The 25,499-nt window shown below is 55.9% G+C and overlaps 1 protein-coding gene across 1 annotated transcript; it reads right to left on the bottom strand.

The window, feature by feature from the left end:
* Positions 1–10,087: 10,087 nt before the first annotated feature.
* LOC144735485 (uncharacterized) lies at positions 10,088–21,400 on the bottom strand. The gene is made up of 8 exons (XM_078617884.1): positions 20,285–21,400; positions 16,345–17,561; positions 15,430–16,044; positions 14,179–14,295; positions 13,037–13,231; positions 11,777–11,902; positions 11,525–11,650; positions 10,088–10,920 (listed from the first exon to the last, which is right to left on the bottom strand). The coding sequence occupies exons 2-8, from the start codon at positions 17,444–17,446 to the stop codon at positions 10,088–10,090; spliced, it is 3,114 nt and encodes a 1,037-aa protein (XP_078474010.1). The 5' UTR covers positions 17,447–17,561; positions 20,285–21,400.
* Positions 21,401–25,499: the final 4,099 nt, after the last annotated feature.

Here is a 25,499-nt window from a genome sequence, read left to right as displayed (position 1 = left end):
GTCATATATCCCCACCCCGAGCAGCTTCACAGTGAACCATACTTTTGTGTAAATAAACATATATGTTGACCGGGGCATGCGGCGTGACTGTTGTAGTATACAGCATAACAAGTCATAGTCCAAATGTATATAAATATTGACAAACCAGTCCCTCTTATTTTTTTTTATACTTCAGAATGGCACGTAATGCATTCGAGTCCTCGTTCTCTCAACAAGATCACTCTCTCAACATTTCGACCAGCTAAAATGTACCTCGGCTACGTTCTCCTGCACCAACAACGTTGAGGTTTCGTACTTTCTCGTTTCTCTGCTCCATGCCGCCATCCGACCCCGGTCACCTGGCTACCCTCGACAACCAGCAACAGGAGCGAAGAATGGTGGCGACCAGGAGGCAGAGGTCGCAACCGGGTACCCGATACCCGTACCCTACCCGATACCCGGCTACCCATACCCGGCCGGGTACGGGTACCCGTTTGCGACCCTGGTGCGGCCGGGTACAGGTAGGCCGTGAGTCACTGATGAGTAACCGTTTGTCACTAATTTCGGGTAGGGAACGGGTACCCGTACCTGGCCGGGTACGGGTACCCATTTGCGACCCTGGTGCGGCCGGATACGGGTACGGGTAAGGAATCAAAACCCGTTTGCGACCTCTGCCAGGAGGAGGGGTCAGGCCACATCCCTGGACGAGGCCTGCTCACGTCGAGGTCAAAATAAGGGAGCCCAGTCCCGCAGTGCCTTGCAAACGTGGCGCGGCCATCTCCACAGTCGCCGGGCCTGCAGGTGACACCCAACGGCAAGGTCGGACGCCCAAGCCCGCGATGCTACCGTCCGAGTGGAATGGGCTCTCAGACTCTCAGGGAAGGGGGAGTGGAACAACACCCAATGCCTTCTTACCTCTAGGCCAACGCGTAACAACGCCCGATGCATTCTTTTAGCCGTACAGAAATCTGCACCTCTGTGGCCGTGTTACCCTTGACGGTGTTTTCCATACAGAACGGACAACCGCTGCCGTGATCGTCACCCGCTCATTGTCCTTTGTAGGTAAAAATCTTAGAGCTCTCGGCCACGCCCGACCCGTGGAGAGCGCTCCCGTCTGTCCGATGCAAAAGGAGTCAGACACTAAGTTGGCAAAAGTAGCTCCTGCTGTGGATGAAAAGTTAACCCCCCTACCACCCTGGGCAGACACTGAGGTTGAGATCCTCAGGATAACCTTGTCGGCCTGGCAATCCACAACGGGGGGCACGGAGCGAATAAAGCCTGTAACTCGCCTAGCCTTTTGGCAGAGGCAAAGGCCGCTCGGAAAGCAGCCTCCGACGTCAGTAGCCATCCAGACGCTGTGGCCACGGGCTTGAAGAGCGGAAGCATAATGCACGTCCAACACAAGTCTCGGGATCCCAACGGACCATCGAAGCTGGCCCATCTAGGCTTCTCCAGAGCGACGTGGTCTAGGCAGCACTGCCACAGAACCTACTGGGACACCGTGCACGTATACTCATGCGAGGGAGACATCACCGACAGCCGCACCTCTTAAACATTGACCCCCTGCTGTCCACCAAATGAGGGTTCCCGACAGGTCCGCTCGGTTAGATTGACCCCACTGCCTGAGGCTGCCGGAAGCTGCATGAGCGGGTCTCAATCACGGAATCTGGCCCAGGGTACCATTTCCGTAGTTGAGGCCACTTGACTCAAGCAGAATCAAAACGTCTCTCTTGCCCAGGTCACTGGCCTGTCATGCGGGGCTCAGGCCTGTTTGGCTGACGGTGAAGGCCCTTCTTGTCGTGGCAAGCGTGTCAGACCCCTGATCCGTCCGGACGTCGCCACTGAGGTAGTGAAGGCGCTGTTGGCTGTAGGACGCACACTTCACTGGGTTCACCACGAGTCCGTGGTGGTGAACCGGTTATCGAGGTAAATGTGGATCCCCCTTTCCCTGATTCTGCCACCAAGGTCACCAGGAATTACGTGAATACCCTTGGGGCCAAATGCAGCCCTGCAAGGCAATGCTCGGTATTTGTGTTGTCCTTCCAGGGTGGAAGAACCTTACGTTACTGAAAGCAATGAGGATTCATTGGCACGAGGAGGTAAGCACACTGTAGACCCGCCGACGTCATCCAGCATCATCTTTGTTGCGCGTTCCTGATGGGCACGCAACGACTCCGTTATGAAACGTTCCTTCTTGAGGAAAACGTTGAGCTTTCTCAGATTTAATATTGCCCTGAAAAGCCCTGCCATGTGTTTCTTCTTCCCATGAAAGTTCTGGAGTTAAACCCCTCGGCCTTATTGTTGATAAACCGCTACCAAATGCATGGCCTGAATGTCGAACGGCCGCAAATCCTCCTGCTTAAGAAGCCTGGGCAAGCTCCGGGTCCTCCGCTTGGAGGCGACGGTCGATATCCGCTGAAGCGAGGTGTAGCTCCCGGAAGTCCAACCAATAACAGCAACGAATCCTCCCGCCTGAGAGGCCTTGGTGAGCTCCGGATCCTCCGCTTGGAGGCGACTGTCGATATCCGCCGAAGCGAGGTGTAGCTCCCGGAAGTCTAACTGGTAACAGCAACGAATCCTCCCGCCTGAGAGGCCTTGGTGAGCTCCGGGTCCTCCGCTTGGAGGTGACGGTCGATATCCGCTGAAGCAAGGTGTAGCTCCCGGAAGTCCAACCGGTAACAGCCACGAATCCTCACGCTTGAGGCCTTGGTGAGCTCCGAATCCTCCGCTTGGAGGCGACTGTCGATATCCGCTGAAGCGAGGTGTAGTTCCTGGAAGTTCAACCGGTAACAGCAACGCATCCTCCCGCCTGAGAGGCCTTGGTGAGCTCTGGGTCCTCCGCTTGGAGGTGACTGTCGATATCCGCTGAAGCGAGCTGTAGTTCCTGGAAGTCCAACTGGTAACAGCCACGAATCCTCCCGCCTGAGAGGCTTTGGTAAGTTCCGGGTCCTCTGCTTGGAGGTGACGGTCGATATCCGCTGAAGCGAGGTGTAGCTCCCGGAAGTCCAACCGGCAACACCGCCCCCACGACGGCGCGCATGCACGTCCTACGTTGTCGTACGTGCCCACTCCTGCGCACGTAGGAGACGGGAGCGGCTGCGTCGGGGCTGCCGCTGGGGCCACTTTGGCTTGACCTTGCCTCTGGCAAAGTGCCAGTGGTAGGGCAGTCTAACGGTAGATTTAACCTGCTGCACACAATGCTGCTGGCTCTAGCGTCCAGGGGTGCGAAACGAGCAGAAAGTGCCGAGGTGGCTCTGCTCTCCTGGCATAGTCGACCCCTGTTGAGGCGCTCTGGGTGGGGTCCCTTTGCTGAAAAGGATCTGGCCTTCGACAGGGAGGGCACTCAGAGCTGCCTAAGAGTTTGACGTCACTTTGGTTCCTGTTTTCTCGCCAAATCAATCTGTGGCCCACTCCCGCCGCCGGCTGCTGCTGCAGCCTGCGAGGCGATCGCCAGTTGATCCCAACCCCATGTTCACGGTAGACTGAGCCCAAATCCAGGATGTCGGTGTAAGCCTGGCTGGAACTCTTTTGTACGTGGAACTTCTTTGCCTGCCCTGAACGCCGACGTCGGGCACGCAAAGGTCGTCCGCGCCAACCCTGCTACGGGAGTGTACCGAGATGCGGTGACGTCTCATTCTTTGTGTCGTACCGGCTCATGCTTTGCCACACCGCGGTTATCTTGCACAGGTCACCGAACCGTAGCGCGCGCGGCCGCGATGCAAATCGTTGCCGGCAACGCAGCAAAGTCGCGAGCTTGTAAGTGCCCACAACCAAAATGACCTCTCTCCTGTCAAGTGGCTCTCGACGGAGAATTTTCTGTTAAGATTCAAACAGTGACCCACACATCACCGCTGGGCTTGCACAAGGCCTAGAAAACTAACTGCATCATTCTCACTCTCCTTCCACTGGGCATGCAGGCTTCCAAAAGGCTCCAAAACCCCGTCCGTTTGAAGTGCTTACCAGACACAAGTTTGCTTCCAAGTCTTGTCCCAAAGTGTGCCTCTAGTTCTTTTGCAAACAAGGCCTTGAGGATGGTCCCATAGCCAGGCAATGTGCTACGGTGGCCATTTTTGTTGGCGATGGTGACAAAAAGTGCCCACCACCTCTTCGCAAGAGACCGCTCCCACAGCTAGTCGTTATTACATACCGCTGGGCACTCGACGGGAAACGCGTCTCGTCGCATGTCTTTACAGCTAGTTTCCCCAAATGCTTACTAAATATTCTAATTGGGAACAATTACAGTAAATGCTTTGAGGCTGTGATGACGAACAAAGACGAAGCTACTAAGGTTATAAGCAAACCAAGAATGCCATCGCTTAGTGCACGGTCACTTAAACGAACACCGATTCCGGATGAGCAGTCAGTGAAAAGCTTCATTACATTTCACTGGAACACGCCGACCCCCTATTCTCCAACCTTTGCCTGCGCGCAGCCAACCATTTCCTCCACCTCAAAGGGTGTGTCTCAGATAACACTCTACCACCACATTCCAGCCTCTGGACTTCCCCCAAAATCTTCTCAATCCCCCGTTCGGTGGCCGCTCGCTGCCTCCGCGTCTGCCACGTGCTTCTTCTGGTGCAACTGCAGGCCTTGCTCATTCGGAAACACGATGCCGCACTTTTTGCACGCGTACAGCATCGCCACCGGGTTGGCGGCGTGCAAGCCGAGCGGTGCACCGCTCTGCAAGCGATGCTGCGTGATGGGGCCATGTGCGTGGTTGTAACGATGCACCTGCAGGTCTCGAACGGTGTCAAATTCCTTCCCGCACTCTTTGCGGTCGCCCATCCGTGCGTCGTCTTGCGCATTCGCCTGCCAGCTTTCAAAGTGTTCGGCGAGCGTCCGCTGATGGAGATGCCTCTGCACCTCTTTCGCATGCTTGCTTCGATGTATTTGCAAGCCCAGATAGTTGCCGAATTCCTTCCCGCACTCTTCGCACCTGTGCTGGCTCTCCTGATCGACGACCTCCATTACTTCGGGCTGCGTGGCGGCCTTGTGGCGTTTTGACATCGACTCCTCGTTGAGCTGGTCCTCCGCTTCTCTGATGTGCTTAAAGTAATGCACTTGAAGGCCCCTGTAGCTGTCAAACGCCTTCCCACACTCTTCGCATCCGTGCTGGATCTTCTCCAGGCTCTTCTGCGCAAGGGGCAGCGAGTCTTCTGCGCCAGCGGCCGCTTGCTTCTGTGGAAGGCGGTTCTGTGCCTCCATACTGTGACTACTAAAATGTATACTGAGCCCACGAAAGGTGCCGAACTCTTTCCCACACTCTCCGCACTGGTGCCGGTTCTGTTCTGGGTTCTTTTGCGCTTTGGATGGCGAAGGTTCTGGGCGACTTGAAATTGGCAACTCAACACGATGGCCCTGTGCATCTTTGGTGTGTTTCAAACGATGCACTTCATGGCCTTTCCTGGTACCAAATTCCTTCCCGCACTCTTCACACCGGTACAGGCGCTTCTCAGGAATTTGTTGCACTTCCGACAGCGATCTTTGCGAGTCCTTCGAAATCGGCTTCTCGCTAAGGTTGCGATATGCCTCTCTCTCATGCTTATATTGGCTTTGAATATTAACAAATTCCTGTGCGTACTCCACGTACTGGCTTCCCCGCTCGCTCTTCTGCTCTTCAGGTTCTGAGGAGCTCTCGAGGTGAATAAATATCGGTTGCTGAACGAGTTGACCCTCTCCCTCTCTCGTGTGCTTGAAACGATGTACCTGCAGCCCACGACTCGAGTTGAACCCTTTGCCACACTTTTCACACCTGTACTGGCTCAGCTCCGGACGTTCTTGAGATTCGGGTTGTGGTACGTTTTGGTAGTTCGCCGTCGGTTCCTGTACGAGCTGCTTCTGCGAATCCCTCGTGTGCTTGAAGCGGTGGATATTCATCGCGCGGCTGGTGGCAAATCCCTTGCCACACTCTTCGCACTCGTGCAGCGTCTTCTCATCCAAGTCCCCTTCTCGCGGTTGGAGCCGTGGAACGTCCCGGTGATTTGCCGGCGGCTGCTCGGCCAGCTGGTTCTGAGCCTCCCGCTTGTGCTTGAAGCGGTGAATGTTCTTGGCGTGACTGGTGGCAAACCCCTTGCCACACTCTTCGCAGTGGTGTAGGCTCGTCTCAGCGGTTTCTTGCACATCAGACGGTGACCTTTTTGAACCCTTCGAAATCGGCCTTTCGCCAAGCTTGTGATATGCCTCCCTTTCCTGCTTATACAAATGCACTCCCGGACCTTGAATCATGTTAAGTTCCTGTGCGTACTCCACGTACTGGCTTCCCTGCTCGCTGCTCTGCTCTTCAGGTTCTGAGGAGCTCTCGAGGTGAATAAATATCGGTTGCTGAACGAGTTGGCCCTCTCCCTCTCTCGTGTGCTTGAAACGATGTACCTGCAGCCCACGACTCGAGTTGAACCCCTTGCCGCACTCCTCACACCTGTACTGGCTCAGCTCCGGACGCTCTTGCGATTCGTGCTGTGGCACGTTTTGGTAGTTCGTCGTCGGTTCCTGTACGAGCTGCTTCTGCGAATCCCTCGTGTGCATGAAGCGGTGGATATTCATCGCGCGGCTGGTGGCAAATCCCTTGCCGCACTCTTCGCACTCGTGCAGCGTCTTCTCATCCAAGTCCCCTGCTCGCGGTTGGAGCCGTGGAACGTCCCGGTGATTTGCCGGCGGCTGCTCGGCTAGCTGGCTCTGAGCTTCCCGCTTGTGCTTGAAGCGGTGGATGTTCTTGGCGTGACTGGTGGCAAACCCCTTGCCGCACTCTTCGCACCGGTGCAGGCCCTCCTGCTGCCCATGCAGCGAGCTCTTTGCCGCTTTAGACGGAGCGCCGTCAATGGTAACAAATGCTGGATTCTGGGGAGGTTGATACTCCGCCTCTCCCATGCGTTTGGTAAAATGTGTACTCGGCCCACGATTGGTGTTAAGCTCTTCCCCATGCTCCTCACGGTTGTACTGGGTCTTCCCTGAGCTTTGTTGAACTTCAGACAATGCCCTTTCGACGTGTTTTGAGATTGGCCTCTCATTAAGTAGGATCTGCCTCTCCCTTGCATGCTTATAAATGTGTACTTGCAGGTCTCGTACGAAGTCAAACTCCTCGCCGCACTCTTTGCAAACGTGTTGGCTTTCGTGCCAACTCTGCTGCGTGTCAGGCCGTGACGAGCTGCCTGGACGATTCGAAATCTGCCCGTCAGCAACCCGCTTCTGCGCCTCTTTTGCATGACTGTAACGATGCACCTGCAGGTCCCGAACGCCATCAAATTCCTTTCCACACTCGTCGCATCTGTGCCGGCTCTCCTCCTGCAGATTCTCCAATGCTTTAGGTTGCGAGATTTCCGAGTGATTAGATGACAGCCGTTCAGCAAGCTGGCTCTCCGCCTCCCGCCTGTGCATAAAGCGGTGGACGTTCTTCGCGTGACTGGTGGCAAACCCCTTGCCGCACTCCTCACACCTGAACTGGCCCGTCTCCGGACGCTCTTGCGATTCGGGCTGTGGTACGTTTCGGTAATCCGCCGTTGGTTCCTGTACGAGCTGCTTCTGCGAATCCCTCGTGTGCTTGAAGCGGTGGATATTCCTCGCGCGGCTGGTGGCAAATCCCTTGCCGCACTCTTCGCACTCGTGCAGCGTCTTCTCATCCAAGTCCCCTTCTCGCGGTTGGAGCCGCGGAACGTCCCGGTGATTTGCCGACGGCTGCTCGGCCAGCTGGCTCTGCGCCTCCCGCTTGTGCTTGAAGCGGTGGATGTTCTTGGCGTGACTGGTGGCAAACCCCTTGCCGCACTCTTCGCAGCGATGCAGGCTAGTCTCCGGGCGCTCTTGCTGCGACTCACGCGGCGAGCTTTTTGGGCAACCCACCGTGGGTTCCTGAAGGAGCCGCCTCTCCGAATCCCTCGTGTGCTTGAAGCGGTGCACGTTGAGCGCGCGGCTCGACTCGAACTCCTTGCCGCACTCTTCACACCTGCATTGGCTCGCCGGGTAGTTCTCCCGTAACTCGGCCTTCGGGGGGGTCTGTGCGCAGCCGGACACCGGCTCCTCACCGGGGTTACCTTGCGCCTCCCTGGCGTGTTTGTAACGGTGAACTTGCAGCCCGTGACGCCCGTCAAACCCTCTGCCGCACTCCTCGCACCGGAACTGGATCCTCTCGACGTTCCCTCGTGGTTCGCGCCGCGAAGCGTCGAGGTGGCTTGATTGCGCTTGTTCAGCGTTCTGGCTCTGCGCCTCCCGCTTATGCTTGAAGCGGTGGATGTTCTTGGCGTGGCTCGAGCCGAACCCCTTGCCGCACTCTTCGCACGCGTGCAACGTCTTCCCAACGTCCTCTCGAGGTTCGGGCTGCGGCGAAGCATCGAGGCGGTTCGACGGAGGTTTATCAGCGAGCTGGCTCTGCGCCTCCCGCTTGTGCTTGAAGCGGTGGATGTTCTTGGCGTGGCTCGAGCCGAACCCCTTGCCGCACTCTTCGCACGCGTGCTGCCCCCCCCGATGGCCGCTCTGCAGCTCGGGCTGCGGCGTGCCTTTGAGGCATTTCGCCGTCGGTTCCGCGACGGGCCGACCCTCCGCCCCCGTGAAGTGTTTGTGACGATGCACCTGGCGGCCTTTTTCGGTGTCGAATTCGTGGCCGCACTCTCCGCACCCGTACTGGCCCTTCGCTGGGTTCGCCTGCACGTTCGGGAGGCCACCGCTGCCGCCTCCGCCGCCCGTGGCGACAGCGGCCGCCGTGTCCTGCGGCAGCTGGCTCTGCGCCTCTCTCGAGTGTTTGCTAAGATGCACGTGCATCCCGTGAATGGTGTCAAAATCCTTCCCGCACTCGTCGCACTCGTACTGGCTCCCCTCCCGTGCCTGCGGCGCGCCTTGGTGGCTCGCCGTCGGCTCCGGGGCGAGCCGCCTCTCCGAATCCCTCGTGTGCTTGAAGCGGTGCACGTTGAGCGCGCGGCTCGAATCGAACTCCTTGCCGCACTCGTCACACCTGCACTGGCTCCCCCGGTGGTTCTCCCGTAACTCGGCCTTCGGGGGGGTCTGCGCGCGGCCGGACACCGGCTCCTCACCGAGCTGACTTTGCGCCTCCCTGGCGTGTTTGTAACGGTGGACTTGCAGCCCGTGACGCCCGTTGAACCCTCTGCCGCACTCCTCGCACCGGAACCGCCGCACGTTCGGTGCGCGGCTCGGCTTGGACTCCTTGCCGGACTCGTCGCAGTCCCGCCGGACACCCCGCGGGTTCTCCTCCTCGCCTCCGTAGCGACGCACGTTCGCCGCGCGACCGGCGCCAGGCCCGTCGCCCCGGCCTTCGGGCTCGCGATCCCCATCCTCCCCGGGACTCTCGCCGGCAACCGGCGCTTCCGCGCGTTCTCGCCGGCTCGTCTCCGCCCCACAGTCCGCCCCACCCCCGCTCTCCACGGCCTTCCTGGCGTGCGTTTTGCGATGCGACTGCAGGCCCGCTTTGTTGGAGCAGCTCTTCCCGCAATCCTCGCACCCGTGCCGGCCGTTCCAGAGATCCAAGTCGCCCACGGGCCGCAGGTTCAGCAGGGGGCTCGGCAGCGAGTGCGCCAAGCGGTAGCTCCACGCCTCCTCCCTCAGGTGCTTGCTGTAATGGATGCTGAGCCCTCGCCCGTTCACGCACTCCGCGCCGCACCGATCGCACGTGTACCTGGCCCCCTGCTCCTCCTCCTCCTGCCCCCGCCGGCTCTCCCGCGCGCCCGGACGCGCCTCGTTGGGCCGACCCGAGCCGCCCTCGTCGCTCGGCTGCTCGCAGCGGTGCGCCCGCAGGCTCTCGTCATCGCCGAGCTCCTCCCCGCACTCCTTGCAGATGCGCTGCCCGTCCGCGTGGGGCGCGACGGGGGGTCGCCGGACTTGCCGACCCGGCGCCTTCCACCGGCGGTTGGTCCGAAACGCCGGCGGGCCCGCGCGGTCGAAAACCCAGCGGCCGCTCTGGCCCGTCCCCGTCCCGTCCCGCGCGTCGGGCCGCGGGCCGTCCGGGAGACCGTCGGACGCCCGCTGCCGACCTCGCGCCCCTGCCGAAGGCTCCCCGGGGCCTCGCTCCTCTCCCGCTCCCCACGCGAGCGCCGTCTCCCCCGCGCCCGGCCGAGGCCGCGGCCACCTCTTGAGCCGGGCGTCGTGCATCTGCGCCAGCCGCGCGTGCCTCTTACGGTGGATCCGAAAGCCCCTCTCGCTCGCGAACGCCTTGCCGCATGCGCCGCACTCGTACCGCCAATCCCGCGCGACGCGGGCCCCGACGGTCGACGCGGAGGGCGCCCCCGTCGGCCGCCCCCCCCCCCTCCCCCCGGTCGCCGACTGCCACCTCCCCCCGGCGCCCGGCCGCCGTCGGAGCGCGCGGCCCGCCGCCCGGCCCCACGGGGCCGGCCCGCCGCTTCCGCCGGTCGCGCGCGTGCATCTTGCGGTGCATCTGCAGGCCCGCGTTGTTCACGAACATCTTGCGGCAAGTGTCGCACCCGAGGCGCTTCGCCCGCGGTTCCGGCGTCGTCGTCGTCGCCGCCGCGGAGGGTGAGGATCGCGGCTCCGGCGCTCCCGGGAGGCCCCGCACCGCGGCCGCGCGTTTCTCCAAGAGCCCCCACAGCTCCCGGCCGCCGCCGCCGGACGAGCCCTCTGCACGCTCGGAGCGGCGCGGCTCGGCCGCTTCAGGGGGACTCGGCGCCTCGCTGAGGGTCGCCGGTAAAGTTTCTCGGCGCCGCCCCATTCCCGCGTCGTCCGGGAAAGTCTCGGTGTGCCGCCCATCGCCCGTGTCGCGTCCCCCGGGCAGCCTGCCGGCCGCGGCGGATCCTTCCCCCCTTCCCGCGCCCACGCGTCCGCGCGCCCGCAAGTCGGCCCCGGCGGCGGCGAGCGGCCCGTCCTGGCCCACCCCGGCGTGGCGACGGTCGTCTGTGCGGCCCGACGGCTCCGCTTCGCCGTCGTCGCCGCTCTCCGTGCCATCGTTGGGAGCGTCGGGCACCGCCGCCCGCGCGTCGACTGCTAGGCACTCTGGAGTGGGGTGCGGGCAGAGAGGGAGGTGGGGAAAGTAACCGGTTCCAATTTTGGCCACGGACGGAAACCCACAGGGCACTGCGCTGTGCTCGGGATATGTCGGTGGCAAGGAGGCGTGTGTGCGTATGCTTGCGATTGAAAGCGCGTTATCACAAGCGTTAACGTGATTTGACGGGAAACGCAGGGTTACCGGACTACTGCTTTTCGTGTGTTTAGTTTGTCGTCCTTCCCCCCCGCACCTCCGATTGGTTGGCTACGTACGGTGCCAAGGAAGTTCAACAAACAAAAACAAAGATCCCCCATATAGCTTGCGCAGACTGTAGGGGCAAGTGCTGTTAGCGAGCAGCACCTATAAAGGCCGGCACGGCACACGAGGGAGTGGGTGGCCAACACCACGCCCGGCCGCCTTTGCCTCCCAAGTGGCGGTTGTTTATACACCGCACCAGGTACTCATTTAAGGCTGAGTCGACCTAGGGGAGGCGCAGGACCGGTTCAGATAATCGTCACCGGTGTTGGCCGTGAGCGGGAATCGAACCCGGGCCAAGTTCGTAATGCAGCGCGCTAACCGCTACACTCCCGCTACCCACACACTCATCCTCACCTTCATCTGGGTAATCCAGCCACACCTCCACCTCCATGAACATTGGCAAGTTTTCACCCTCCTCCCCGTCGCAGTCTCGGCGCCCCGCTGAGCAAACGGCGTGCTCAGACGGCTCTCTCCCCGGGCCTGTGGAACGGTTGGCTGCGTCACGGTGCGGGAAGTCCTACGTGCGTACGTACGTACGTACTTAACTGTTTCTTAACGGGGCATTTCTATCGCTAGATGCGATGGAAGCGACGTCACTTTATTTACCTTCACCGGAGGTGACTTCCAGCTGTGACCCCCTCCCACTGTCGGAGTCTCGCACCTCCTCTTCCTCCTCCTCAACCACGGGTTCTTGTTTGATGAACAGCAAACGGGAATCGCGACGCGACAGATCTGAATGCGACAGTGCGATTGGCATCGGTGTCAGTAGCTCTGATGGACTTGGATGGCCAACAGGTGGAAGATGGACAAGCGGCCACTGGTAGCTAGGAGATGTTGACTACCTCGCCTGGTGCGCAGGAGGTCGTGGGTTCCATCCCGACCCTGACAATGCCTGCTGCTGTATATTTGGAGTCTGCGTCTCCCATCATCATGGTGGCTAGATGTTGACTACCTCGCCTGGTATGCAGGAGGTCGTGGGTTCCATCCCGACTCTGACGATGTCTGCTGCTGTATATTTGGAGTCTGCGTCTCTCTCTCATCGTCATCACGGTGGCTAGGAGATGTTAACTACCTCGCCTGGTGTGCAGGTCGTGGGTTCCATCCCGACCCTGACGATGCCTGCTGCTGTATATTTGGAGTCTGCGTCTCTCATCATCATCACGGTGGCTAGGAGATGTTAACTACCTCGCCTGGTATGCAGGAGGTCATGGGTTCCATCCCAACTCTGACGATACCTGCTGCTGTATATTTGGAGTCTGCGTCTCTCATCATCATGGTGGCTAGGAGATGTTGACTACCTTGCCTGGTGAGCAGGAGGTCGTGGGTTCCATCCCGACCCTGACGATGCCTGCTGCTGTATATTTGGAGTCTGCGTCTCTCATCGTCATCACGGTGGATATGAGATGTTAACTACCTCGCGTGGTGTGCAGGAGGTCACGACGTTTCGAAGAACAGGTCTGTCGGGAAGACAGCATCTGAATGAAGACGCTGTCTTCCCGACAAACCTGTTCTTCACCTGAGGACGGCTGCTTGCGTTGTGGCCGAAACATCGTGAGAATTATTTTATTATGTTTTATTTTTATTATTTTATTATTTCCCTTCTACGTGACTTTACCGAAAGAACCAAGAAGATGAATCCCTGCAGTCACGAAAGCTTTAAATCGAAATATATTGTTGCAATATATATACACATGTAAAAAAAAAATATTACAATACATAAAAAATGCATATTAGCAAAAAAAATGTCATTGGCATTAATACTTCAATAGTACAGCAAGAATAAAAAATTATATAAAATAATAATTAACAAAAATAAGAAAAATAATCACGCGGATGTAATTAAAAACGCGATCTCCCAGTCCTCACCGGTGTCGTCGTCGTCCTCCTGCTTCATGGCGGCCCCGGCGAGTGGCGCCTCCTCATCTTCATCCTCACGCCGTTCCTCCTTGACGTCGACAATGGTGACGACAGTGGAGGAGGTGGAGGTGGTGGAGGTGGTGGAAGAGGTGGTGACGATGACGAGCCCAGCGGCATCCTCCTCCTCCTCCTCCACGATCGCCGCTGGGGATTGACGCAGCTCCGATTAGCGAGGTCGGCTACGTACGGTGCATAAAAAGTTCAATATTTGTACACAGAGACCCACAGACCACAAGACAGACACCCGCAGAGACCCGCAGATTAGCGCGATTGCCTACGTACTGGTGGTGTCAAAGTAGTTCAACGTACACACACGTAGAGACACACAGACACCCATAGAGACACCCACAGAGACCCACAGACACCCATACCCAGAGACACCCACAGAGACCCACAGACACCCAGACCCACACAGAGACCCACAGACACCCAGACCCAGAGACACCCACAGAGACCCACAGACACCCAGACCCACACAGAGACCCACAGACACCCATACCCATAGAGACACCCAGAGACCCACAGACACCCAGACCCACACAGAGACCCACAGACACCCATACCCATAGAGACACCCACAGAGATCCACAGATTATCGTGATTGCCTACGTATGGTGGTGTCAAAGCACCACGCCCGGCCACCTTTGTCTCCCCCAATGGCGATGTTTTCACACATCGCACCAGGTACTTGTTTGAGGCTGAGTCGACCTAGGGGAGGTCCAAGGACCGGTACAGATAATCGTCACCGGCGTTGGCCGTGAGCGGGAATCGAATTCGGGTCGCCGGGTTCGTAGCGCATCGTAGCGCTAACCGCCGCACCGCCGCTCCCCACATCAAGACCAAGACAAAGATCCCCCGTATAGCCAGCAAACGCTGCCGTGGCAAGTGCTGTTAGCGAGCATCCACGAAGGCCGGCACACTGTGGCACACACAGACGCCCTGACACAGGCGCGGGCGGATCGATTTTCACGTGCGCGACCCGTGCGACGCCGACTCTATTAGAAACCGGACGACGTCAATGGAACGACGGCGTCGGAGTCGTCGTGGGGGGGGGGTGGGGGGGGTGAAGTGGGGGGGGGAGAGAAACTCACCGGCGCCGGTGCCGCCGGTGCTGCCGGCGGAGTTGCCGCGGCAAACCCCGCGGGTGCCGTCCATTTCGTCGTCGCCGTTTTCCGTCTTGATTCCCAGCGGCCGGAAGCGAGCCGCGGCTGTGACAACAACGACGACGATGGCGGTGACAACATGGCAGTGATAGGTTCTGCATCACAGGCAGCGTGCGGAGCGGTGTTTAGGAGCAAGATCTAGGCACTGCGTGCGTAGAACTTCGTTCGCACCGCCGTACGTAGCCAACCGTGCTGATCTGTGGGTCTCTGTGGGTCTTCATGGGTCTGGATGTCTGTGGGTCTCTGTGGGTCTCTGTGGGTCTGGGTGTCTGTGGGTCTCTGTGGGTCTGGGTGTCTGTGGGTCTCTGTGGGTCTCTATGGGTCTGGGTGTCTGTGGGTCTCTGTGGGTCTGGGTGTCTGTGGGTGTCTGTGGGTCTCTGTGGGTCTGGGTGTCTGTGGCTCTCTGTGTGTGTATGTTGAACTTCGTTTGCACCGTACGTAGCCAACCGTGCTGATCTGCGGGTCTCCGTGGGTCTCTGTGTATGTGGGTCTCTGTGGGTCTGGGTGTATGTGTGTGATTTTAACACGTGGGAGGCTTTCGCGACCAATATTATTCATAATCAAGGTTTTTGGGTCAGATCGCGTTATTTATAAATGTGTCGTAAACCTCCACCACCCGACACGGCCAAACAGTAAAAAAAGTGTCACTTTTTCAAAGGACCAAATGATTCACTTCTTTAGCCCACCGGTGTGCTAAAGAGAGAATCAACAGAATTTTTTAATTTGAGTAGTTCGACGTTTCGCTGATAACAACAATCAGCTTTACCGGGCAAGAATGGTGAAGCTCTCCTGTTGCTTCCGGTCTTAATTAGAGCAGCAGTAGCAGGGTGACGTCATCATTTCATTAAATTCAATCTGGTGCAGTGATTCGAGGCAGAGGGTATTGTAATTATATAGATTGGTAGTCAATCAATTGTTATTCATTATTTTGTCCTTTGAAAAAGTGACACATTTTTTTACTGTTTGGCCGTGTCGGGTGGTGGAGGTTTACGACACATTTATAAATAACGCGATCTGACCCAAAAACCTTGATTGTGAATGTGTGTCATGTTGAACTTCGTTTGCACCGTACGTAGCCAACCCTGCTCATTTGTGGGTCTCCGTGGGTCTGGGTGTCTGTGGGTCTCTGTGGGTCTCCGTGGAACAAAACGATTCCACAGAGAGCGGTCAGCTCCTCACCGTCACGAGCAGCCCCAGGCTCCACCCCAGCGCCGTCCACCCCAGAGCCGTCCACCCCAGCGCCGTCCACCCCAGCGCCGTCCACCCCAGCGCCGTCCACCCCAGCGCCGTCCACCCATTGGGCCTCTTGCAAATGGGGCAGCCACTGCAGCGTCACGCGGGAGCCCCCCACCCAGAGGCCACCCCCACCCCCACTGCCACCACCACCACCACCACCCCCAACACCACCACCCCCACCACCACCCCCACCACCACCCCCACCACCACCCCCACCACCACCGGCTTTCCGTCTTCCTCCGATTTTCCCATCGCGCCGCTCATCTTCGTCGTCATCGTCATCGTCGTCATCATCGTCGTCATCATCGTCGTCATCATCATCATCCTCCCGCGTGGGGTGGGGCTGGCGCCCCGAGGCATCGACGGCGCCCGGCTCGCGGAGACGCCGCGGCTCCCCGCTCCCCTCCGTCGCGTCTCTCGCATCCGGCTCTCCCTGGCGGTGCCCGTCCCCGCCGACGGTGCCGCCGCCGCCGGCTGCTGGAGATGGCGCCCCGCCGCTCCGGGTGGGGTTACCGCTGCCGCCGTGGGTCGGTGCCCCCGTGGGTTTGCCGGCTTCTCCTTAGGAGGGGACAGGGCGGTGTTGCGGAGTGACCTAAAGCGGGGTGCTCTATCATCGCCAGGCCCTCCGTGGGCCACTAGTGGCCTCACCCTGGTGGCCTTTAGTGCGGCCCACTGAGGTGCAATGTCCAATCAGGTTCAATGTTAAATCAGGTTCAATGTTCAATCAGGAATGTCTAAACAGGTGCAATGTCTAAACAGGTTCAATGTCCAATCAGTAACAATGTCCAATCAGTTCACATTTACACGAATCTAACCCAAAACAAAAAAAATCCTTTCCGAAAATAGATCAGGACTCACCCAATGCCGGCTTCCACCAATCCGCGACTCTGGAGCGCTTGGCGAGGCCGGAGAGCCCCTCCATCGGTGCCGACTTGCGTTTGAAGATGGCGGTGGAGGCGGAGGAGGTGGTGGAGGCGGAGGTGGAGGAGGAACTACCCAAGGGCGTCTCCGGCTCTGCACTCGGCCGCCCGCCACCACCCTGTGCAGTGTCGCCCTCCACGGCGGCCTCTCCCGCCGGTCCGTCGACGGCGGCTGCGGCCTTCCCGTCGACTGCGGCCTCATCGCGGCCCGCGGCCCCGGGGCAGTCGGCGGCGCCGGCGAAGTCGACAGCAGTCCGGGGCAAGTCCCTTTCGGCGCCGCGGTCTCCCTTCACCTCGCGACCCGAGTCCCTCCCGGGCCGCCCTCTTTCAGCGGAAGAGTCTCCGCCGCCGCCATAACCGCCACCGCCCCAGGAACAATCCACCTCGGCCGCCTCGCGACTCTCCGCGTCGCCGCGGGCGGCGCCCTCGGCTTGGGGGGCGGGCCGGGCCATCGGACTCGCGGCCCCTGCCACCCAGCGGCCTCCTCCCCCGTTCCCGACGACGGAGGAGGAGGCCGCCGCGTTCGCCGCCGAGGGCCCGCCGCCCGTCTCGACGCTCGGCCCCCCATGTCGCGAGGGGGCCTCGTCATCGTCGTCGTCGCCCTCCTCCTCCTCCGCGCGAGGGCTGACCGCGGTCGCAGGCGGCCTTGCCACGCCGCCGGAGTTCCCCGCCGCCCGAGCGTGTGACGAGTCGGCCCGGCTCTGACGCTGCCCCGCGGCGGCGCCGCCGATGCTGGCATCACCGCCAGCCTCCTCCGCTCCTCCTCCTCCCCGTTCCTCCTCGCGAGACTCACGACTCGCCCCGTCGTCCTCGTCGTCGACGGAACCGCGGCGTCGGTGGTCGCCGATCACTCGGACCTCCGAGCCGGGCGGGCGACGGGACCTCTCCTCCTCCGCCGTCGCCACTACGCGATGGGCCGCTCCGAGCTCCGCCATACCCCGAGGCCGCGCCGGAGAGTCGCCGCCGTTGCCCAAATCCGCCCGCGGGCCGCTCCCAACGTCCTCGGCGCGGTCGGTCGACCGCGGCCGGGCATCGTCCATTCACGAGCGTTCGCCGGTAGGGCGGGGGTGGTGTAGGGGGGGGGAGTGGGCTCCCCTAAGGCTCGGGATCCATCGCCGTCGCGCCTCCGCTGAGCTTTGCACGCCGCCCACCTGACTGATCGCGCAACACGAGGCCCCACAAACGCCAAGCTGCTGAACGGTAAACTCACCAACTAGTTCCTTTCGTTTCAACAGGCGTGAGAGCTGCTACGTAGATATTTTTTCAGAAGCGACCCTGGCCGTCACAAACGGCAGCTCGGCCAAGCGGCTTATCGTCGTCATCGTCGTCGTCGTCGAGTGGAAATTTATAGCAGCGGCCAAACACTCCACAAGCGCGGCGACGTCGATTCCAAATGCGGAGTGAAAAACCGGAGGGCCCGGAGAGAAATCCACGCGATCACACGGCGAGGTAGCGAGACTCCAAATCTACAGCAGCAGCAGGCGTCGTCACTCGCGACGCCCTCCCCCCTTTGCCGCTCTCTCAATGTCATTTTTGGTCAGCGTGACTCCGCGGGACCGTCACGTCGCTCGCGATTCGCGTTCCGTTTGCGTGCGGATATCGATTTCACCCGGGCAGTCCGTGTGTCGAGATGTTGCATTTGACGGCTCGCAATCGCGCCTTCTGCAATCGAAATTCGTCCAGCTCTGTAAATCATTTCCACCGAGGTATTGCCCCGGTCCAGCCACCTTGCCATCGTTCGTAAAATCTCCGAGAGCCGTGTCATATATTTAACGGTGTAACTTGATTGCAGTTTTACCCCGTCAAAAAAAAAAAATATATATACACATCTAAACGTCCACATTTAAGAGATACAATTAATTAAGGGTTTAACACATAGGCTTTCGAGACCTGTGTTATGGATATATTCTCTAACCTATAAATGTCATTGTCTGTCTGTCTGTGTATGCGGCCCAAACAGTAATAAAGACTTACGTCTTTTTTTTACGATCAACCAATTAAATTTCGATTTAAAGCTTTCGTGACTGCAGGGATTCATCTTCTTGGTTCTTTCGGTAAAGTCACGTAGAAGGGAAGTAATAAAATAATAAAAATAAAACATAATAAAATAATTCTCACGACGTTTCGGCCACAACGCAAGCAGCCATCCTCAGGTGGAGAACAGGTCTGTCAAGTAGACAGAGACTGAGGACGGCTGCTTGCGTTGTGGCCGAAACGTCGTGAGAATTATTTTATCATGTTTTATTTTTATTATTTTATTACTTCCCTTCTACGTGACTTTACCGAAAGAACCAAGAAGATCAACCAATTAGTTATGACTCGTAGCATTCAATACAAGACCAAGGCGTTATCATACAAGTGAAGTATGACCTTCAGTGCGCCGATCCTCAAAGGTGCATTCACAATTGTTTGCATTTTCCCTCTTCCTTGGTTCTCTCCTTAACATGACGTACATAGAAAACTAATCTTTAAAAACTGAGTTAGTAAATAGAAAAGTTCAAATTTGTGTGTGTAAGTCGATGTGTGTGTGTGTGTGTAAGTCCATGTGTGTGTGTGTGTAAGTCCATGTGTGTGTGTAAGTCGATGTGTGTGTGTGTAAGTCGATGTGTGTGTGTGTAAGTCGATGTGTGTGTAAGTCCATGTGTGTGTGTTAGTTAATGTGTGTGTAAGTCCACGTGTGCGTGTAGGTCCATGTGCGTGTGAGTCTATGTCTGTGTGTGTAAGTCGATGTGTGTGTGTGTGTAAGTCAATGTGTGTGTGAGTCCATGTGTGTGCGTGTAAGTCGATGTGTTTGTGTGTGTGGGTCGATGTCTGTGTGCGTAAGTCAATGTGTGTGTGTAAGTCGATGTGTGTGAGTCCATGTGTGTGCGTGTAGGTCGATGTGTGTGCGTGTAGGTCGATGTGTTTATGTGTGTGGGTTGATGTCTGTGTGTAAGTCAATGTGTGTGTGTGTGTGTAAGTCGATGTGTGTGTTTTTTTCGCCCTGGCAACGCCGGGTACTGCCCGCGAGTTATGGATACATTCATGTTGTACGCTCGCCAATGAAGGAAGACGGTGCGAGGGATTTGGTCGTACGCGCGGCTGATTATTTAGACGATTTCTGGAGGAGACAATCGCCCAAGTAATGACTGCAGACATCAAGTACTGCAGTCACCACGCAGAGTACTTGCTGCAAAACATGCAAACATGGCTCTGATGATAATGATGATAATAGTGATAATGATAAAGATGATGATAAAGATGATAATGAAGATGATAATGATGACACTGGCGTTGTCTCTGACGCTGATTGTCTTACACCAGAGCTACAGCAGCAGCAGCAGGCGTCTTCACGGCCTCGTCTCACCAGCGGTGTCAGCACAACAACAACAACACCACAACAACACCAGACGTTAGTGATGATAACAACAACATAACACCACCATCAGACGTTGATGATGATGATGATAACAATACAACACCATCAGACGATGATGATGATGATAACAATACAACACCATCAGACGATGATGATGATAACAATACAACACCATCAGACGATGATGATGATGATAACAATACAACACCATCAGACGATGATGATGATAACAATACAACACCATCAGACGATGATGATGATGATAACAATACAACACCATCAGACGTTGATGATGATGATGATAACAATACAACACCATCAGACGTTGATGATGATAATAACAATACAACACCATCAGACGTTGATGATGATGATAACAATACAACACCATCAGACGTTGATGATCACAACAATATAACACCACCAGACGTTAATAATGACAGCCACAACAACGACAACACAACAACACAACAACAACACAACAACAACGATCGTGCCGTGTGTACGGAGAGCTCAGCACCTCCATGGAAGGCGAGGTTTGTGGTCTCCTCTCCCTCCTCCTCCTCCTCTCCCAGCTGACGATGTCTCGATGAAGACGTCGGCGAGGACGAAGACGCTAACGATGGTGGTGGTGATGATGGTGTTGATGGTGGTGTTGATGGTGGTGGTGATGATGGTGTTGGTGGTGTTGATGGTGGTGTTGATGGTGGTGGTGATGATGGTGGTGGTGATGGTGGTGATGGTGTTAGTGGTGATGGTGGTGATGATGGTGGTGGTGATGGTGTTAGTGGTGATGGTGGTGATGATAGTGGTGGTGGTGTTGATGGTGGTGTTGATGATGGTGGTGTTGATGGTGGTGTTGGTGGTGTTGATGGTGGTGGTGTTGATGGTGGTGGTGTTGATGGTGGTGGTGTTGATGGTGGTGTTGATAATGGTGGAGTTGATGGTGGTGATGTTGTTGGTGGTGGTGGCGATGATAGTGGTGGTGGAGTTGATGGTGGTGATGTTGTTGGTGGTGGTGGTGGCGATGATAGTGGTGGTGGTGTTGATGGTGGTGGTGATGGTGGTGATGATGTTGATGATGGTGTTGATGGTGTTGATGGTGGTGGTGTTTATGGTGATGGTGGTGGTGTTGATGGTGTTGGTGGTGTTGTTTATGGTGGTGGTGTTGTTTATGGTGGTGGTGTTGTTTATGGTGATGGTGGTGGTGTTGATGGTGGTGTTGGTGGTGTTCACGATGAAGATGCGAACGATGCTGTTGAAGTCTTGAACGATGCCGACGATGCGAACGATGCTGTTGACGCTGAAGGGTCTAAGAAGAAGATGATGTTGAAGATGTTGTTGTTGAAGAAAATGTTGATGTTGTTGATGTTGAAGAAAATGTTGATGTTTTTGATGTTGAAGAAAATGTTGATGTTTTTGATGTTGAAGAAAATGTTGTTCAAGATGATGATGTTAATGATGTTGAAGATGTTGTTGCTGAAGATGTTGTTGTTGAAGCTGTTGTTGTTGTTGTTGTTGAAAATGTTGTTGAAGATGTTGATGTTGAAGATGATGAGGCGGCCGAGCTGAGTCGGCCCCCACGACCACCCAGCGAGACGACAAGATGCGGGGTCACAACGCGGCACTTGAGCCACGGGGGGGGGGGGGGAGGCGACAAGATGCGGGGTCACAACGCGGCACTTGAGCCACGGGGGGGGGGGGGGGGAGGCGACAAGATGCGGGTCACAACGCGGCACTTGAGCCACAGGAGGAGGGGTTGTGAGCGACGAGATGCGGGTCACAACGCGGCACTTGAGCCACAGGAGGAGGGGGTGGGAGCGACGAGATGCGGGTCACAACGCGGCACTTGAGCCACGGGGGGGTGGAGCGACGAGATGCGGGGTCAAATCACGTTCGGTTTTTTCGTGCCAACTTTTTTCAGAAGCTTTCACATGCGGGGTCTCACTTCCCTGCAGACACAAACTCCAAATCTACAGCAGCAGGAGTCGTCAGGGTCGGGATCGAACCAACGACCTCCTGTGTACCAGGCGAGGTAGTCAACATCTCCTAGCCACCGTGATGATGATTAGAGAGAGACGCAGACTCCAAATCTACAGCAGCAGGCATCGTCAGGGTTGGGATCGAACCCACGACCTCCTGTGTACCAGGCGAGGTAGTCAACATCTCCTAGCCACCGTGATGATGATGAGAGAGAGACGCAGACTCCAAATCTACAGCAGCAGGCATCGTCAGGGTCGGGATCGAACCCACGACCGCCTGTGTACCAGGCGAGGTAGTCAACATCTCCTAGCCATCGTGATGATGATGAGAGAGAGACGCAGACTCCAAATCTACAGCAGCAGGCATCGTCAGGGTCGGGATCGAACCCACGACCGCCTGTGTACCAGGCGAGGTAGTCAACATCTCCTAGCCATCGTGATGATGATGAGAGAGAGACGCAGACTCCAAATCTACAGCAGCAGGCATCGTCAGGGTCGGGATCGAACCCACGATCTCCTGTGTACCAGGCGAGGTAGTCAACATCTCCTAGCCACCGTGATGATGATGAGCCTTTCGTGATCTTCTCCGCGATGTTCTTGAGCCGAATGGCGGCCTCTCTCTCTGTGTGTGTGCGTCACAAAGAAGACAGAGACCCCCCCCCCCTCCCTCACGCGCTCCCTTGCGATGTTGGGAAGAAGTCACCGTGAAGCTCAGACACTCTTAAATTATCGCCTAGGATTGACAAACTCGTTGTTGTGTTTAGTGTTGTTGTTTAGTGTTGTGTTTATTGTTGTTGTGTTTAGTTGTGTGCAGTGTTGTTGTTTAGTGTTGTGTTTATTGTTGTTTTGTTTAGTGTTGTGTTTAGTGTTGTGTTTGGTGTTGTGTTTAGTGTTGTTGTGTTTGGTGTTGTTGTGTTAGTGTTGTTGTTGTGTTTATTGTTGTTTTGTTTAGTGTTGTGTTTAGTGTTGTGTTTAGTGTTGTGTTTGGTGTTGTGTTTAGTGTTGTTGTGTTTAGTGTTGCTGTGTTTAATGTTGTTGTGTTTAGTGTTGTTGTGTTTAGTGTAGTTGTGCTAGTGTTGTTGTTGTGTTTAGTGTTGTTGTTGTGTTGTAGTGTTGTGTTTAGTGTTGTGTTTCCACCGAAACCTCCGATTAGCGCGGTTGGCTCCGTACGGTGCGAAAGAAGTTTAAACGCACAATGAACCCAACATCTTTTGACGAGTTGCACAGCACGCCTCACTTGGGCAGTGCAAATCACGTTCGGTTTTTTCTGTGCCAAATGTTTTCAGAAGCTTTCACATGCGGGGTCTCACTTCCCTGCAGACACAAACTCCAAATATACAGCAGCAGGCGTCGTCAGGGTCGGGATCGAACCCACGACCTCCTGTGTACCAGGCGAGGTAGTCAACATCTCCTAGCCACCGTGATGATGATGATGATGAGAGAGACGCAGACTCCAAATCTACAGCAGCAAGCATCGTCAGGGTCGGGATCGAACCCACGACCTCCTGTAGCCGAGCCCTTGACCTATACCACCGGTCCTTGTGTGCCAGGCTTTTTGTCGTCTTATCTCCTCTCTCCAGCATCTGGGGCGCCGCGGTGGCTAGGAGATGTTAACTACCTCGTCTGGTGTGCAGGAGGTCGTGGGTTCCATCCCGACCATGACGACGCCTGCTGCTGTAGATTTGGAGTCTCTCTTATCATCACGGTGGTTAGGAGATGTTGACTACCTCGCCTGGTATACAGGAGGTCGTGGGTTCTATCCCGACCATGACGATGCCTGTTGCTGTAGATTTGGAGTCTGCGTCTCTCTCTCTCATCATCACGGTGGCTAGGAGATGTTGACTACCTCGCCTGGTCTACAGGAGGTCGTGGGTTCTATTCCGACCCTGACGATGCCTGCTGCTGTAGATTTGGAGTCTGCGCCTCTCATCATCATCATCGTGGCTAGATGTTAACTACCTCGCCTGGTGTGCAGGAGGTCGTGGGTTCTATCCCGACCTTGACGATGCCTGTTGCTGTATATTTGGAGTCTGCGTCTCTCTCATCATCATCACGGTGGCTAGATGTTGACTACCTCGCCTGGGATGCAGGAGGTCGTGGATTTTTGTAGCTTGCATTTTCTCCACATGGTCGCGTGGATTTTTCTCCGAGTCCTCCGGTTTTCCCCTCCACATTTAGACTCAACGTCACCACGCTTTTAGAGTTTTTAGCTCCTGCTATAAATTTGCACATGATCATGATAAGCCCACTTCGTTGTCATTTATGACAGCCATGTCGCTCATGAAGAAGAGCTCAGTTAGGGCCTTGGTAAAAAAAAAATCCACGCGACCACGGGGAGAAAAGAATAAAAAATAGTTGATCTTAGATTCAACATCACCCATTTAGAGTATTTGGCCACGATAAATGTCCACGTGATGATGATCGGACACTTGGTTGAGTTGTCATTTGTGATTGCCAGGGTCGCTTCTGACAGAATTAGCTACACAGCCGCTCAGTGAAGCCTTACCTGGTAGAAGAAAACGTCCAGATGAGATTCAACATCACGCATTTAGAGTAATCGGCCACTATCAATGTTGAGTATTTTCCCCTCGGAAGAAACGCTGGAGACTCAATGCCTAGTAATAGGTTTTAACCCTTTTATCTGGTACAAAAACTGACACCTTTATACAAGGGATCATGTTTGCAGTAACCACAATACTCTGATAGTGCGCTGTTTTTGAGTTGTACGCTTGGCGTCATCTGGTCCAACACCAATGGAGACTAGGCTCTAAGAAAAGCTGTCTCGGGTGTTGACCAATCAACTTAAAGGACAGTGCATATCATTTATCAATATAAGAGTTGTTTCTTTGTGTTTGCATTTTGACTGCTTGTGTTGTGGTTATTGCAAACGTGATCCCTTGTATAAAGGTGTCAGTTTTTGTACCAGATAAAAGGGTAAAACCCTATTACTATATTTAGCTACCGGTAAATGAGGTCTCAATGTAAACTCAATGCCTATTTCGGTGTTTGTGGTCGACTTATTGTTTTATTATTTTGAACGTCTGAATAAAGTTTACAAAAGACCAAGTCCCTCGAGACGAGGACCATGCTGCCTTTGTATCTCCCACCTCTCCCGCCCGCAGAGTCAACGCGACGCACGGACGGATGGAGGAGCCGTTCTCAAGACGCTCGAGTGATGCACAAACATTGGCCCCCTGGGTGACGTGCGCTGTGCGGTACAAAAGCCGACAACCTCCACCACCTCCACCACTCCCCAAAGCATTCACTCAACTCTGCACCTCAGTTCATAATCGAGGCGTGTTGGGTTTGATCGCGTACGTAGAAAATGTTGCGTCGTAACCCTCCACCACCCGGCACAGCCAATTAGTAAGGGGTTTGTCACGTAAACAACAAACCGCTAATTAGTTACCAGTATAGTGTAGTGTGTAGTGTATAGTGTAGTGTTTAGTGTAGTGTATATTGTAGTGTAGTGTGCATTGTATAGTGTAGTGCATAGTGTAGTGCATGGTGTAATGTATAGTGTAGTGTACAGTGCAATACAGTGTATAGTGTAGTGTAATATAGTGTAGTGTATAGTGTAATATAGTGTAGTGTACAGTGTAGTGTACAGTGCAATATAGTGTAGTGTGTAGTGTAGTGTAATATAGTGTAGTGTATAGTGTAGTGTATATTGTAGTGTGTAGTGTATAGTGTAGTGTATAGTGTAGTTTACTACTTGAGCCCACCGGTGTGTTGGAGAGTAAATCCACAACA

The sequence above is a fragment of the Lampetra planeri genome, chromosome 55 (genome assembly GCF_965212315.1).
Source record: "Lampetra planeri chromosome 55, kcLamPlan1.2.h2, whole genome shotgun sequence".
Lineage (NCBI taxonomy): Eukaryota > Metazoa > Chordata > Hyperoartia > Petromyzontiformes > Petromyzontidae > Lampetra > Lampetra planeri.
The sequence above is the reverse complement of the archived record's forward strand: the minus strand, read 5'-3'. Positions and strand labels throughout refer to the sequence as shown.

Bases quoted from the DNA above. Each gene is read 5' to 3' on its own strand.
- LOC144735485 (XM_078617884.1), bottom strand. From the start codon at position 17,446: ATGGACGATGCCCGGCCGCGGTCGACCGACCGCGCCGAGGACGTTGGG. The intron at 14,296-15,429 runs GTGAGGAGCTGA...TTGTTGTCACAG, and splicing joins GCCTGGGGCTGCTCGTGACG to CCGCGGCTCGCTTCCGGCCG. The intron at 11,651-11,776 runs GTAAATAAAGTG...ACCGTTCCACAG, and splicing joins GGAAGTCACCTCCGGTGAAG to GCCCGGGGAGAGAGCCGTCT.